At 42.7% G+C, this 16,699-nt stretch overlaps 1 protein-coding gene across 7 annotated transcripts in view; it reads right to left on the minus strand.

The window, feature by feature from the left end:
- Positions 1–7,675: 7,675 nt before the first annotated feature.
- LOC124036675 (zinc finger RNA-binding protein-like) overlaps positions 7,676–16,699 on the minus strand; it is a 42,622-nt gene continuing 33,598 nt past the window's right edge. For 6 of the 7 annotated variants that reach the window (XM_046351522.1, XM_046351520.1, XM_046351521.1 and 3 more), the window contains exons 14-21: positions 16,014–16,228; positions 15,508–15,658; positions 15,188–15,347; positions 12,178–12,269; positions 11,137–11,232; positions 10,803–10,914; positions 9,799–9,896; positions 7,676–9,270 (exon numbers count right to left, since the gene is read on the minus strand). In XM_046351522.1, coding sequence (XP_046207478.1) covers positions 9,082–9,270; positions 9,799–9,896; positions 10,803–10,914; positions 11,137–11,232; positions 12,178–12,269; positions 15,188–15,347; positions 15,508–15,658; positions 16,014–16,228 — 1,113 coding nt within the window. In that variant the 3' untranslated portion in view covers positions 7,676–9,081. Of the gene's footprint in view, positions 9,271–9,798; positions 9,897–10,802; positions 10,915–11,136; positions 11,233–12,177; positions 12,270–15,187; positions 15,348–15,507; positions 15,659–16,013; positions 16,229–16,699 lie in introns of those variants that run through there. The other variant, XR_006838943.1, reaches the window with a different exon arrangement.

Genomic DNA, 16,699 nt, shown 5'->3' on the forward strand with positions numbered 1-16,699 from the left:
TGACTCAAAACTCTAAAGGACTGACAGTGGGCTTCACAAACACCAGGAATTTAAATTGCTCCACCTCCACACGTAACACTACCCCAGAAACCCCTCCTTTCTTGAGACATGGATTGCGTATGTGTGCCATTCAGAGGGTGAATGGACAAGACAAAATATTTGTGACTTTAATTGGGTTATGGTAGTAGCCAGGCGCACCGGTTTGAGTCAAGAACTTAAACGCTGCTGTGTTTTTCACGCTCAACAGTTTCCAGTGTGAATCAAGAATGGTCCACCACCCAAAGGACATCCAGACAACTTGACACAACTGTGGGAAGCATTGGACTCAACATGGGCCAGTATCCCTGTGGAACGCTATAGACACCTTGTAGAGTTGGAAATGAATCCAATAGCTCTATTGGAGCCATGTGGGGCTCACACATTAAACCTGGTTGTGCCTGATGCTTCTAAAAGTTCTGTCGATGCCACAGGTTACTTTGGCATCTTACAACAAACTGTACACCTTGGTCTAAGCCTCCACACAGCGATGAGCCATCCTGAAAAAAAAAACATGTGGACATCACTTTGAAGATGTGGACTGAGACAAGGTGGGAGAGTAAAGTTAAGAGTGTAGAGCCACTGAGGTATCAGGCAGCAGCGGTGAGAGAGGCACTGATTGAGGTGAGGGATCAAACCAAACACCCTGTGGTTGAGGCCCAGTCCTTGTCAGAGGAGGTGAGATCATACCGCTTCAGCATCTGTACAGGGGTGTGGTTTGACATCTGGAGCCAGAGACAACATGTGAGCAAGCTGATGCCGTCTCCCAGGATGCATGTGGATGTTGCAGTCAGTCTTCTCAGAAGGACAGCGAGAGGTCTCAGCTACTACAGGGCAACAGGCTTTATGACTGTACAAACGTCAGCCAAGGATATATACGAGGGTATGAATGTAGAGGCCGTTCTACAACAAAAAAGGCTGAGGTCCACAAAGCAGCACTTCTCATACGAATCATTTGATGAGCCTTTGAGTGATGCCCTGAAGAAGCTGGAGGTGGACATTTTTCAATGTCGTTGATGATGCTGCAACCTCAGCCCTTCAGGAAAGATTTTCCTCATTGGAAAATGTGGGAGAGAAGTGCTGTCAACCTTCCTAAGTCTCTCCAACGAGGAGCTGACAGAACAACGTGAGACCCTTAGTGTGACACTATAAAGAACACTCAGACTTGGATGGCAGAGGAACTGAAGAATTTGTCTGACTTGCCAGCGAAAAGCATCAAATCAAATGTATTTATAAAGCCCTTCTTACATCAGCTGATGTCTCAAAGTGCTGTACAGAAACCCAGCCTAAAACCCCAAACAAATCAAATCAAATGTATTTATATAGCCCTTCGTACATCAGCTGATATCTCAAAGTGCTGTACAGAAACCCAGCCAAAAACCCCAAACAGCAAGCAATGCAGGTGTAGAAGCACGGTGGCAAGGAAAAACTCCCTAGAAAGGCCAGAACCTAGGAAGAAACTAAAGAGGAACCAGAATATGAGGCGTGGCCAGTCCTCTTCTGGCTGTGCCGGGTGGAGATTATAACAGAACATGGCCAATATGTTCATAGATGACCAGCAGGGTCAAATAATAATAATGACCCTGCTTGAGCTGCTGATATTTATACACAAAAGAGAGCTCTCAGAAATGTATCCACATTTGTGGACTGCTCTCAGAATTTCTCACTCTTCCAGTGTGAAGCTTTTCAAAGCTGAAGCTCATCAAATCCTACCTGAGGTCCACCATGTCACAGGAACGCCTCAGTGGCCCACAACATGATGCTGCCACCCCCATGCTTCACGTTTGGGATGGTGTTCTTCGGCTTGCAATGCCTCCCCCTTTTTCCTCCAAACATAACGATGGTCATTATGGCCAAACAGTTCTATTTTTGTTTCATCAGACCAGAGGACATTTCTCCAAAAATTGCTTTTTTATGGTAGTTTTGGAACAGTGGCTTCTTCCATGCTGAGCGGTCTTTCAGGTTATGTTGATATAGGACTTGTTTTACTGTGGATAAAGATACTTTTGTTCCTGTTTCCTCCAGCAACTTCACAGGGTCCTTTGCTGTTGTTCTGGGATTGATTTGCACTTTTCACACTAAAGTACGTTAATCTCGAGGAGACAGAACGCATCTCCTTCCTGAGCGGTATGACGGCTGCGTGATCCCATGGTGTTTACACTTGCGTTCTGTTTGTACAAATTAACATGGTACCTTCAGGCGTTTGGAAATTGCTCCCAAGGATGAACCAGACTTGTGGCGGTCTACAATTTATTTTCTGAGGTCTTAGCTGATTTCTTTTGATTTTCCCATGATGTCAAGCAAAGAAGCACTGAGTTTGAAGGCAGGCCTTGAAATACATCCACAGGTACACCTCCAATTGACTCAAATGATGTCAATTAGCCTATCAGAATCTTCTAAACACATGACATAATTTTCTGGAATTTTCCAAGCTGTTTAAAGGCACAGTCAACTTAGTGTATGTAAACTTCTGACCCACTGGAATTGTGATACAGTGAAATATAAGTTAAATCATCTGTCTGTAAACAATTGTTTAAAAAATTACTTGTGTCATGCACAAAGTAGATGTCCTCACCAACTTGCCAAAACTATAGTTTGTTAACAATAAATTTGTGGAGTGGTTGGAAAATGAGTTTTAATGTATCCAACCTAAGTGTATGTAAACTTCCGGCTTCAACTGTATCAGGTTGCTGCCAACTCTTAGCGGACTGTTGAAATAAAAAAAATGTATTTCACCAAATACAATGCTATTTCTCTGTAAACAAATTAACAACAGACTTTCAGCGTGCTTATAGAGAAGGGCGCTCAACGTGTACTGCAGTGACACAAATGACTGATGATTGGTTGAAAGAAATGGATAATAATAAGACTGTGGGAGCTGTACTGTTAGATTTCAGTGCAGCCTTTGATGTTATTGACCATAAACTGTTTTTTTAAACGTATGTGTTATGGCTTTTCAACCTCTGCCATATCGTGGATTCAGAGCTATCTAATAGAACTCAAAGGGTTTTCTCTAATGTCAAACATGTAAAGTGTGGTGTACCACAGGGCAGATCTCTAGGACCTCTACTTTTTTCTATTTTTTTTTACCAATGATCTGCCACTGGCATTAAACAAAGCATGTGTGTCCATGTATGCTGATGATTCAACCATATACGCATCAGCAATCACAGCTAATGAAGTCACTGAAACCCTTAACAAAGAGTTGCAGTCTGTCTAAGAGTATTGTATTTTGTATAAATCATTCCTTAAGTTCTAGACCTCAGTTGAATCTGGTAATGAATGGTGTGGCTGCTGAACAAGTTGAGGAGACTAAATTACTTGGCGTTAATTTAGATTGTAAACTGTCAAGGTCAAAACATATAGATTCAATGGTTGCAAAGATGGGGAAAGTTATCTCTGTAATAAAGAGATTTTCACACCACACTCCCCGAAAGCAAGTCCTGCCGGCTCTAGTTCTGTCTTATCTTTGATTATTGTCCAGTGCTGCAAGGAAACACCTAGTTAAGCTGCAGCTGGTCCAGAACAGAGTGGCACGTTTTGCTCTTAATTGTAATCAGAGGGCTGATATAAAGACTATGCAGTCAGTCTCTCTTGGCTAAGAGTTGAGGAGAGACTGACTGCATCACTTCTTTTGATAACAAACATGAACGTGTGGAAAATCCTAAATTGTTTGCATAGTCAACTTACACACAGCTCTGACACACACACTTATCCCACCAGACATGCCACCAGGGGTCTTTTCACAGTCCCCAAATCCAGAACAAATTCAAGAAAACGTAGTGTTATATAGAGCCCTTATTGCATGGAACTCTGTCCCATCTCATATTGATCAAATGAACAACAAACCTGGTTTCAAAAAAATGATAAAGCAACACCTCACGGCACAACACCTCTCCCCTATTGGACCTAGATAGTTTGTGTGTATGTGTTGATATGTGGACTACGTGGGCCTTTTTAAAAATGTATGTAGTTCTGTCCTTGAGCTGTTCATGTCTATTAATGTTCTGTATTATGTCATTCTGTATTATGTTTCATGTTCTGTGTGGACACCAGGAAGAGTAGCTACTGCTTTCACAACAGCTAATGGGGATCCTATTAAAACACCCTGGAATTTGCCAAACAGCACTGGCACTTGTATTAGAGCCGGTGCTTTAGTCAGATGAAATGAAAATAGAGCTCTTTGGCCAATGTCGATATTGAATACGAACTTGATCATGGGTTGTCATTTAGATGCAGCAAGCCTACAGTAGCCTACACCTTCCAAACATTGAACAAACATTTGTTTATCGCTGCAAATACAATACTAGTATGGTTTCATGAGCCTGTCAGCTCTAGTCTGTTCCGTTGTGTGGATTCCTCCGATCTTTTAAGGTAAGACAAAACTGATATGACCTTATATGCTGTGAACTGGCTTTTTGTTTTTGCAGGGATCAATATGATTATTTTGCCTATTACTTATAGACATGGCTGACAATGGCACAAAAGGCGCATTGACGAGGACGCATGCATTATGATTCTGAACGGTCAGACCGCGAGCAGCAACAAGCTTCTGCCATGTGGGTAATCGTATAGGTGGCTCGTTTCAGCTCTTCTCGTTATTGAAAACATGTCATTTTGTAATCATATAGATTTCTATGCTAATATGTCCCCCCAAAAAATTCACTAGCTAACCAACTAATGCGTTTGATACAAAGTGCTCATTGTGTATATGTTCGGTACCAATAAACATTGAGACTAAAATAGTTGATAAGTTGTCAAGCCAACCGTGTGTTTTGCTCCATAAGTTGTGCTCGTGTCAGTTTTGTTGCTAAACAACCAACCCATCTGTGGGTTGTTGCTAAACAACCAGTCTGTGTTTGTATTTATTATGGTTCCCCATTAGCGCTCTCCCTGGGGTCCATTAAAATTAAGGCCGTTTATGCCATTTTAAAAACATTCACAGATTTTTACAACACACCGTGTGCCCTCAGGCCCCTACTCCACCACCACCACATATCTACAGGTCTAAATCCGTGGGTGTATAGTGCGTATGTTATCGTGTGTGTGTATTCATGCATGTGTCTGTGCCTTTGTGTTGCTTCCGTCCCATAAGGTGCATCAGTTACCCGACGTGGAATAGGTGTTCTATGTAGTCATGGCTCTATGTAGTACTGTGGAATAGAGTTCCATGTAGTCATGGCTCTATGTAGTACTGTGGAATAGAGTTCCATGTAGTCATGGCTCTATGTAGTACTGTGGAATAGAGTTCCATGTAGTCATGGCTCTATGTAGTACTGTGGAATAGAGTTCCATGTAGTCATGGCTCTATGTAGTACTGTGGAATAGAGTTCCATGTAGTCATGGCTCTATGTAGTACTGTGGAATAGAGTTCCATGTAGTCATAGCTCTATGTAGTACTGTGGAATAGAGTTCCATGTAGTCATGGCTCTATGTAGTACTGTGGAATAGAGTTCCATGTAGTCATGGCTCTATGTAGTACTGTGGAATAGAGTTCCATGTAGTCATGGCTCTATGTAGTACTGTGGAATAGAGTTACATGTAGTCATGGCTCTATGTAGTACTGTGGAATAGAGTTCCATGTAGTCATGGCTCTATGTAGTACTGTGGAATAGAGTTCCATGTAGTCATGGCTCTATGTAGTACTGTGGAATAGAGTTCCATGTAGTCATGGCTCTATGTAGTACTGTGGAATAGAGTTCCATGGAGTCATGGCTCTATGTAGTACTGTGGAATAGAGTTCCATATAGTCATAGCTCTATGTAGTACTGTGGAATAGAGTTCCATGTAGTCATAGCTCTATGTAGTACTGTGGAATAGAGTTCCATGTAGTCATGGCTATGTAGTACTGTGGAATAGAGTTCCATGTAGTCATGGCTCTATGTAGTACTGTGGAATAGAGTTCCATGTAGTCATGGCTCTATGTAGTACTGTGGAATAGAGTTCCATGTAGTCGTGGCTCTATGTAGTACTGTGGAATAGAGTTCCATGTAGTCATGGCTCTATGTAGTACTGTGGAATAGAGTTCCATGTAGTCATGGCTCTATGTAGTACTGTGGAATAGAGTTACATGTAGTCATGGCTCTATGTAGTACTGTGGAATAGAGTTCCATGTAGTCATGGCTCTATGTAGTACTGTGGAATAGAGTTCCATGTAGTCATAGCTCTATGTACTACTGTGGAATAGAGTTCCATGTAGTCATGGCTCTATGTAGTACTGTGGAATAGAGTTCCATGTAGTCATGGCTCTATGTAGTACTGTGGAATAGAGTTCCATGTAGTCATGGCTCTATGTAGTACTGTGGAATAGAGTTCCATGTAGTCATGGCTCTATGTAGTACTGTGGAATAGAGTTCCATGGAGTCATGGCTCTATGTAGTACTGTGGAATAGAGTTCCATATAGTCATAGCTCTATGTAGTACTGTGGAATAGAGTTCCATGTAGTCATAGCTCTATGTAGTACTGTGGAATAGAGTTCCATGTAGTCATGGCTATGTAGTACTGTGGAATAGAGTTCCATGTAGTCATGGCTCTATGTAGTACTGTGGAATAGAGTTCCATGTAGTCATGGCTCTATGTAGTACTGTGGAATAGAGTTCCATGTAGTCGTGGCTCTATGTAATACTGTGGAATAGGTGTTCTGTAGTCATGGCCCTATGTAGTACTTTGGAATAGAGTTCCATGTAGTCATGGCTCTATGTAGTACTGTGGAATAGAGTTCCATGTAGTCATGGCTCTATGTAGTACTGTGGAATAGAGAGTCATGGCTCTATGTAGTACTGTGGAATAGAGAGTCATGGCTCTATGTAGTACTGTGGAATAGAGTTCCATGTAGTCGTGGCTCTATGTAGTACTGTGGAATAGGTGTTCTGTAGTCATGGCTCTATGTAGTACTTTGGAATAGAGTTACGTGTAGTCATGGCTCTATGTAGTACTATGGAATAGAGTTCCATATAGTCATGGCTCTATGTAGTACTGTGGAATAGAGTTCCATGTAGTCATGGCTCTATGTACTACTGTGGAATAGAGTTCCATGTAGTCATGGCTCTATGTAGTACTGTGGAATAGAGTTCCATGTAGTCATGGCTCTATGTAGTACTGTGTGCGCCTCCCATAGTGTTGGGGACTGTGAAGAGACCTCTGGTGGCATGTCTTGTGGGGTACGCAGGAGTGTCCAAGCTGTGTGCCAGTAGTTTAGACAGACAGCTCGGTGCATTCAACATGTCAATACCTCTCATAAAAGTAGTGATGAAGTCAATCTCTCCTCCACTTTGAGCCAGGAGAGACTGACATGCATATTATTAATATTCGCTCTCTGTGTACATCCAAGGGCCAGTGGTGCTGCCCTGTTCTGAGACAACTGCAATTTTCTTAAGTCCCTTTTTGTGGCACCTGACCACGCGACTGACCAGTAGACCAGGTACAACAAAACTAAGGCCTGTAGGATCTGACCAATCAGTCAAAAGGAAAGGCCCCACTAGAACAGTTTACTAGAGAAAGATGAAATAAATCGAGCAGAAACTATTTAGCTTATTGTCTCAGAGCTTACCTTTACTCTCAAGTCCGTGTACTAAAATGAGACCTGCTGTGAGGTTGAAACAGAGAGCAAAAAACACAAACTTCACCACGAGTCCTTAATTGAGGAAATGTCTTTATTCTGCCCATGGTAAAGCAGGTACTGAGACAGAGGCTGACAGTCAGGCATCAAAGAGTGGCTCTACATTTAAACCTCAATTACAACATCAACGTTACACTTTTTTTTTTACTCAACTGTTTTTTCATTTTCTATAGATTATTCAAATTAAACTATATGTATACAACATTAAACCAAGATTAGGGGCAAGCCATTACATTTCCCATTGTAATTAATCTGTAAAAACCAAAACTTGTTAAAAGCCATAAAATAACAGAAGTCTGAAAACATGCGCACTCTTCAACAAACCAAATTTTTTTTTTTGATCCATTGCGAGATTCTTAAAGGTATATTTTCACATGTTAGAGAATAACTGCATTACTAAACAACGAATAAGAAATCAGTTTTTTCTTCAGATAATGCAGTATAACGGGGGCCTGTGTTAAACATTAGAACACATTGCAGTCTGGCCTTATTGAGGACAAGACTATAGATTTTACACCACTTTATGCCACTTAAGAAAAAAAGAAACCATATTCAAAATGACAGCTTATTAGGAAAATAAAACATTACTGGCGAATTATGGGCTTTTACAACGAGGTATTAAACTCTCTCACTAACAACCAACACTGACTGTATGCAACTAGAAATAACATACATGTTAGGTAGTAACACGTATCATGATCCTCCAGATTGATTAGATGAGTCTTTTTCATAACTTCAACCTGGGAAGTCGGTCCCGAAAATAAGAGGGGGGGGGGTCAAAAAAGGAGTAGATGCTGAGGAGGCCCCGTTGTCATGGAGAAGCAGAGGGTACAAGTAGTATCAGCTTGGAAGGAGAAGTTTAAGTCCCAACCACAGGGCGTATCAATCGCTAGCCAAAACAGAAACATCGTGGACAAACTGGGTGCTGCAGTAAGCCTATACAGTGAGCTGCAGAACAAAATAGGGTCTTATTTATTAGGCAACAAACGGAAGAAAACACTGACATTTGTTTGAAAAGTGTCCGAATTAGAACTTTTTTTCCTTTCTTTTTTTCGTTGCAAAACATTTAAAAACGTGTGCCCTAATGAACGCGTCGCTAGTCTATATGGCTGACAGGACCAGGCCCTATCCGATGTGGTCTTTAAATTCTAAACAAACCCCTTTTTTTAATATCAGAGACAACAGAATAAAAAAATGTACATATAGGCAAGCGTTTCAGGCCGACTACATGGCAGTCTTTCTACGGGAATCAACCAATGACGGCGTGTGACTGCGCAAACTGGTATCAGAACATTGCATATCTTATCATACGATGCGGTTAACTCACATTTTTAAAACACCTATCCAGGCGACTGCATTGTAGTCTGTCTGGAACGTGGCCACAGACTACGTTAAATGAATAAGGGGTGACTGGGAAGGACAGGTCCTAGTAACTACTGTCGAAATCCTTCTTGTCCTTCTTCCCTTCGCCCTCGAAGCCGTCCGCCCCGTCGATGTCGCGGCGACGCTTGCGGTTGTTGTTGTTGTGGACGTTGAAGCGAGGGTTCATCTGGGGCAGTGGGTCCATGCCCAGCACCTTGTGGATCTGACGGAAGGCTAGGAGCCGCAGAGCAAACTGGACAGAGACACAGCGAGTCAGCCTAATAACTACACACAGTACATTATATTTATGGTGTACCTCAAGGATCTGTTGTTGCGCCGTTATCGTGACAAATCAATATGTGCTTCTGGAGGATCAGTACCACAGGATTACAAATCAGACACCATTTTAATTTTAATCCCAGGCCCTCGTCCCCGCAGGAGGCCTTTTGGTAGGCCGTCATTGTAAATAAATAAGTAAATATTTGTTTAACTGACTTGCCTAGTTAAATAAAAAGGTTAAATGAAGACTATATTCATGGTCATCGGTTACTGGGTCATTATGGTTTATATAAAATGATTTGGCAGCGGTATCAAGTACGACCATTTTAGTTAGACGATGAGTTTATACTGCTTTCCAACAAGTCTCAAAACTTTTAAGGAAAAAAACATTACAATGCATGTTGGATGGCCAGTACCTTCTATTGACGGCTCAAATGATCCTTTCTGGGGGCTATTATAACGTGTACATTATATAGGATTTATTCTATATCAGTACAAGTACCTGGGCACTTGAGGTGATGTCCTCTCTGTGCTGCTCCTCCATGGTTGTCAGGGTGTCAGTGGGGTTCTTCTCACACGGGTCGACCAATCCCGGACCACCTAGGAGGACAGACCGACACCCATCAGCATTCTGCTAACCCCACAACACCGGAGGGAGGGGAGGGGGGGTCTATCAGGATCGTCAAAAATAGTCGGCCATGATGGTCAAAATCCAGGTATAAAATGAAGATAAACACTGGTACTGACAGGTAAGAATGTCTATACCACCAGCCACGTTGGCAGGTGGTCCATTTGAAGGGCTCTACAGTGCGGGCATTACACCGGGGCGTTACACTAGAGAATATTAGTCAAGCGTGAGCACATTAAGGTTAGAATGCTACAGTAGCCGTTTTCAAAGTTTTTCCTGCGGTTGTTTCATAGCTGCTAATTGCACAAAGAAATACGAATCCTATATATCCAGCCTCGCGCAGCAACTCCTCCTGCCCTGTGTGAAATAGTGGAGGTGCTGCACACCGGCATAAGTCTAATTTACACTAAAGTCTACAAAAATGACTGTCCTCATATTTCTTGGCTATTTACATTGGTTTTGTTCGCAAACTTGCTTGTTTATCAATGTTAGTTTGTTAGTTTGAGTCTGCTGCGTCAACTGATCGCAAAGAGACGCCCTAGTCAGATCCCCACGGGTGACAGGTGACTCAAATGGCTACGTTACCACGGCAACCTCCCGCCCCTTAAAGGGACAGCTGAACATTTTTGTCTTCATAATTTTTGTTGAAAAGACAGAGGTCACAAAAAAACGATTATGAAATGTAGCCTTTATACGACTAATTCTTACGAATACATTTCTTGATTTAGAAACATTAAAGCAGAAACTAAATTTGGCTAGTAAATGTTTTAAAATCTACCTGCCACAGTGACTAGTGGACCAGAAAGTACATGTTAGACCCTGGTCAAAATAGTCTATCACAATCAGTCAAAAAACAAAAACGACATTGTCATGGTTACCGGGGAGCAGAATCCCAGAGGAAATACATTCGAAGACTCGTCTGAGTGCGTCGCCTGGGCTCAGGGGGCCAGAGGCACTGCTAATGGTCTTCTCTACCAGCAGCTCCATGGCCTGGAGAAAAGACACCAATCACAGGAGAGGATAATGTACAGGTCAGTAAAGCATTTCAAAAGGTCCTTCTGGCTTTTAATTCCAGTCTGGAAAGACTAGGGACGCATGAGAAGTCATTTCTATTACACTCCCTCTGCTTCAAAAAAACATTAGGAGGGAACACCGCCATCACTTTATAACGTTGAAGATAAAGAGAAACATCAAGCCTGACAACGAACTCACCCAGCTGGGGAAGGAGGACCACGTGGGGACCCTCTGACAGAGGTCACGCAGGATTCGAATAACAATCACGCAGGACTGGAGTCCGTTGGCCCTAGCCTTGCGGTGCAACGACACGTTTAGTTTAGTGACAGTAAGAGACTGGAGCAGACAACAAGGGATCATAGTACACAATATATATATATATATATACACCGGTACACACACACACATTACAACAGGTCTGTCAGAGGTCCAAATACTACTGTGCACAATGGAAGCTTGTGATTGGTTGATTGATTGAAGCATTGTTAAAAATGGCCGTAATTGGTTGGGAATCAGCTGCCATTTCCAGGAGTATTTCACCTCTTCGTAACGTTAGTGAAAAGAGAGCGAGAGAGTTCACAGTTTGCAAGATGAAACAAGAAAAATGTAGGTTTAGTTTCCTTGTCATCTTATAAACTTTGACTTCTCAGGTTGTTCCAGGTGTTCCACAGACAGGCCGGTACTAAAGAAGATATAGGGGACAGAGAGTGGAGGGAATCTGCTTTACTTTGCCTGTGCGTTTGCTTTTCGGACATAGCAGCGACACAGTAAACTAATCAGATGTCCCTTCTCTCAATCCCCATCATTCTACTAACAGAAAATAAAAAAGCTACAAATGCTCAACATGGAAGCTCTTATCAGATGACAAAGATATCTCTGCAGCCTTATGGAATAATGTGCTAACACTAAGAAAACAGTCTGTTATAGAGCCAAGGGGAAAAACAAAAGGAATGCCATTTATTCCAATTTTTTGGGGACCAGAAAATTAAACAATTCTAAAGTTCAACTGAATAAATATCCTAAAGATTAAATAGTCAAATCTGGTCAAAAGACATTATCATTACAAGGGTGGCATCCTTGAATATTTTGTATTTATAAATGGAAAATCAGTTTTGTTGATGCTTAAAATTCATTATTAAATAATTCCTTCAAAAAATTAATTACAAACCCAAAAGGTAAATAAAAAATAAATGCATCTCATAAGGCTACAATAAGAAAGTAAGATGGATGTGTCCGAACCTGGAACCACTTAGCGTGCCGCAGAGCCGCCAGAGCGGCTAGGCATTTTAGCCTGTCCAAGACGTCCTCTGGGTCTTTCACCAAGGTTACATCTAAAAAACGGATGAGTCCAATTGTCAAAATGGTGGTCGGTTGGGTTGGTGGTTGTGGTGAGGAAGAGGAAGGAGGAGGAACGGGTGTTTGACCAGGTAAAGCAAGACTCATTGGGCTTAAAGACAAACACATTGCCACACATACCAAGTTTCAGGGTTTCAGGAAGGAACTAGGAATTTAACTACTCTTTGATTTATTTTCTGCCAAATGAACCAAATGAACGACCAGCAACCTGAACTCACCTCAATATTACTAGTGTCATGAATGTAACATTAGATTCACATTGGTGTGAGGTGTTTGGTTGTGTTAGGTTAGGGAGATTGTCAATTATGGGACTGGCGTAAAATGCTGACCAAAATAGAAGCAGGATGAGTTCAACCACAGAGCTACAACAGCCAGAGAATTATCAGACAACTCTTGCCTAGGTCTTGTGTGAAGGCTGACCTAGTTGTCCCAACAGTGATCATATAGCCCCAAAAACAACAACCTCAACTGTAATATATTGGTAATGTGTTGAAATGCAACACCTGACAGAGAAGTTTACTCGTTAATGTAAGCAATGATACGCCAATCATTAGTCAATTTCAGTCTTACTATCCTCTACCGAGTTGACAGTGTAGGTGGATTCCAATGGGTCATGGTATAAATAAATAAATATATAAGTAAATAAAATATATATAAGTAGAACAAACAAAGGAGAGACAGAATCTGAAGTCCATCTGTGAACAGTAATGACTTGTTGCTTGGCGTGTGAACGGAGTTGCTACTAACAGCGAGTGGTGTGGCAATGGTAGGTGTGGCATAGTGTTTAGCTGTTTGGGGCGAGGGGGGGGAGGGGACCTTGGTCAAAAATCCTTCCTCAGGAGCTGGTTGGCTGGGGTTGGAAACCTCTCATACATTTCAGAGGGCTTTGGGGCTGGACCAGTTAGAAAGATGGAAAATTATGGTGACAGCAGCGTATTGGAAAGCAAACAACAACAACATGCTCCCCCCGCAGCAAAAATAATGGTTAGATTGGACATCACTGCATGCATGGCTGGGGTGAGTCATACCTGGCTGATAGGTTGGGAGATACTACTGATACTACTCCTACTAACTCAGGTCCAACCACAGAGTCCTCTGCCAAAAAGCCTTCATCCCTGGCCTACTGGAGGTGGGCCACGTACCCATGTTGTGTAACTTTTCTCGTGAAGTGTGCACTTGCTCAATTTCTGGACACTGGATTAGCCACTGGTGGAAATAGTCTCTGGGACAGAACACCAATCCCATTCAAATCCATTGACAAGAGTGCACAAGTGTACACTTCTGGAAAGGGTGGAACATTTGACACCACAAAACATGCATTGTTCCATTGTTGAGACGGACATAAAAAAATAAAAATAAAAAAAGAGGTCCATTTCACCCTGGCAACACTCACTACTTCAACCCTCCGTTGTCAACAAATGGAAAAATAATGTGATCGAAAAGGGTCTGACAGAAGGTTTAGCTCCAATAAGGAAATGGAGTGCGATCGTTCTGAACACTAAGGGCTTTGGTATGAAGGGGGACACCAGTACTTCACAACTACCTCACTGCCAGACAAAAAAAAAAAAGTATGATTGGTTTCCTGTGGGGGACGTGTGATCCTACTTCCTGTTTCCTGTTTGTGTTTAGAAAACGGTCTGTTCTGTAAACCTTTTCTTTCTACACTAGTTATTTGTGCAAAATCCCAAATCACACTAAAATAAACTAAACTTTTTTTTTTGTGTTTTTTTTTGTTGCTGAAAATCTCCCCGGTGACATCAATCTATGAACGATTTGAGTTCATTTCAGTGAGCCCACCACTTCCCTGTCCAAATGGTATCCTCTGTAGAGAAAAAAAAAAACGTTTCTCTGATGTGTGTAGTTCTGAGCTAAATAACGATTGACCCGGTAGGAAAGTTGGTCCTGGCAACTGAAAAATAAAACCAACGACCCCTAAACAAAAAAAAATGCATCTTACCTGTGAACAAAAAAAAGAAAAATAGACTGAGTTGTCAAACACTGATCATGCTTTGTTTGTGAAGGGACAGCTTTTCAAGAGGGCACCGAAGCCGAGTTGGAGATCTAAGATCTACTCTGCTGGCACTATTACAACAGGATCTGAACTGCACAAGGAGTGCTGAGCTAACCATGACTAGAGGGAAGGGTTTTCATCCCTCCAATGACGAGTCTGATGCAGACTTCCCTTTACGGCACAGATTTTTATGATTTTTTATTAAAAAGAACTCAAAATAAAAAAATTAAGTGTTGCGACAATCTGAATTCTTCACCAAATGGTTCCTTGTATTATTTTCCATATCGAGAGTTATTTATTTATTTTTTAAAAACACTTCGCTAAATTAGAATGTCTACCCCAAGGTTTATACGACATGCTAAGCACGAGTACTGTTTTTGATAATGAACCAACCAGCTTCTCCTGTCATGACATGCTCCAGCACCTCCTTGGTTGAAGTTTAACAACAACTAGCGTTTCTAAAAGACAAAAAAAAATATATATTTAAAAAAAATCTTGAGCGAGAAGCTTGGATGCCCAATAGATTAAATCCACTGAGTGGCCAGGGCAAACTAGAAAGTCACTTTTAAAGTGCCACCAGGGTAGGTCTCTTCAGGATCAATCAACATAAAGGAATTTATCTTACAGGGTACATTTATTTGTGCTTGCCCAGCGGCCCCAGGTGAGCAGAGATTTCACATTAGGACTATTGAAATAGCCCAAAACATGTAAACTCTACACATCCAGCGCTCCTGGACAAACTAAACTAACGCACCCATAGCTAGGTGGCAGAGAGAAGGAGAAGGAGCAAGGGCTGAGAGAAGAGGGAGGGGAAGGGCTGAGAGGAGGAGGAGAGAAGGGCTGAGAGAAGGGCTGAGAGGAGGAGGGCGATGTCTTTCCAACCTCCATCCCGTGGTGGGGGTGTGGCAGGGGTCTCCTCCTCTCGGATGCTTGGGGAGGTCAGGGTGACGGTGACTGTCATTTTGGGGTCGGCCTCTGACGTCAGGATGATGGAACAGTCCTCCATGGAACCCTTCACCTCGTACTTCTCTGGAGTCACCAGCTGTCAATCAACCAAATCAAATCAACAGCTGGCTCACAGGAAGGAAGTGTGTGACGCGATGCAGAGTGGACTGTGTGTGTGTGTGTGTGTGTGTGAGTGAGAGACGCTGTGCAGAGTAGAGTGTGTGTGTGTGTGTGTGTGTGTGTGTGTGTGTGCGTACCACCAGCTGTTTGGGCAGGTGTTCCACTATGCAGCTCAGCAGGGTCTTGGTGGGCTTCTCTGAACAGAGCAGGACCAGGTTGACGTTCTTGTCTCCGCGGAGCAGCAGGCCTTTAGCCAGCACCCCCACCCGCATCACCCCCTTCAGAGCTCTACAGGAGGGAGGTGTTCATTAGGTATCTAACGTTAGAAAACAGACTGAAACAGAGCAGCAGTCCTTCAGACAACATCCCCTTCAGAGCTCTACAGGAGGGAGGTGTTCATTAACGTTTGAAACAGAGCAGCAGACAGAGTTTCATGCTTGTCGTAGACGTTCTGCTATGCAGTGACGCAGGGTCTTGCAGGGCTTGTCTGAACAGAGTAGGACCAGGTTAAGCCGAAGGCAACAGCTCAGATATCACACGGGAAAAAAAAAAGAAGAAATGACACAGGGAATCAATAGAACGTGGTTCAGATGGAAAAAAACAATATAAAACATTCAAAATGGGTGAACAACCTCCTCCTCACCTGTCTTGGGCAATCTTTGGGACCTCCTTCTCTTTCTCCTCCCCAGTCGTCTCCTTAGTCTTCTCCTGATCTGTGATGTCCGAGACCAGTTTGAGGGCTCTCTCTGTGATGGAGACGATCTTCTGGACGGCCTGCAGCTCCTCCTCGGAAGGGTAGATGGCCGTGTGCTTCGTCATCACGTAGCGATCGTCTGACGAGTCCGGGCGACGGGGAGGCTGTCAAGAGAACACACAAAACAAAAACGGCTCAAATAGTCTGTATAGTAAAAAATAAAAACATCACAGGGTTTGGGCCAATTAAAATGCCACAGCACTGCCTTGGACTGGATTGATGCCTCTTATAGTCCCCAGTGCATTTTCACTAGATCATGCAGCAATTACATCTAGTGTGTGTGTGTGTGTGTGTGTGTGTGTGTGTGTGTGTGTGTGTGTACATGGGGTGGTTTCCTACCACAGGTCCCTGTAGCTGAGAGATGGGCATGGTGGATTGTGTGTGGATCTACGTGTGTGGATCTGTGTGTGTGTGTGGACTGGTAGATATGCTACCACAGGTCCTTGTGGCTGAGAGATAGGCATGGTGGATTGTGTGTGGATCTACGTGTGTGGATCTGTGTGTGTGTGTGGACTGGTAGATATGCTACCACAGGTCCTTGTGGCTGAGAGATGGGCATGGTGGATTGTGTGTGG

This window comes from Oncorhynchus gorbuscha, linkage group LG05 (genome assembly GCF_021184085.1).
Source record: "Oncorhynchus gorbuscha isolate QuinsamMale2020 ecotype Even-year linkage group LG05, OgorEven_v1.0, whole genome shotgun sequence".
Classification (NCBI taxonomy): Eukaryota; Metazoa; Chordata; class Actinopteri; order Salmoniformes; family Salmonidae; genus Oncorhynchus; species Oncorhynchus gorbuscha.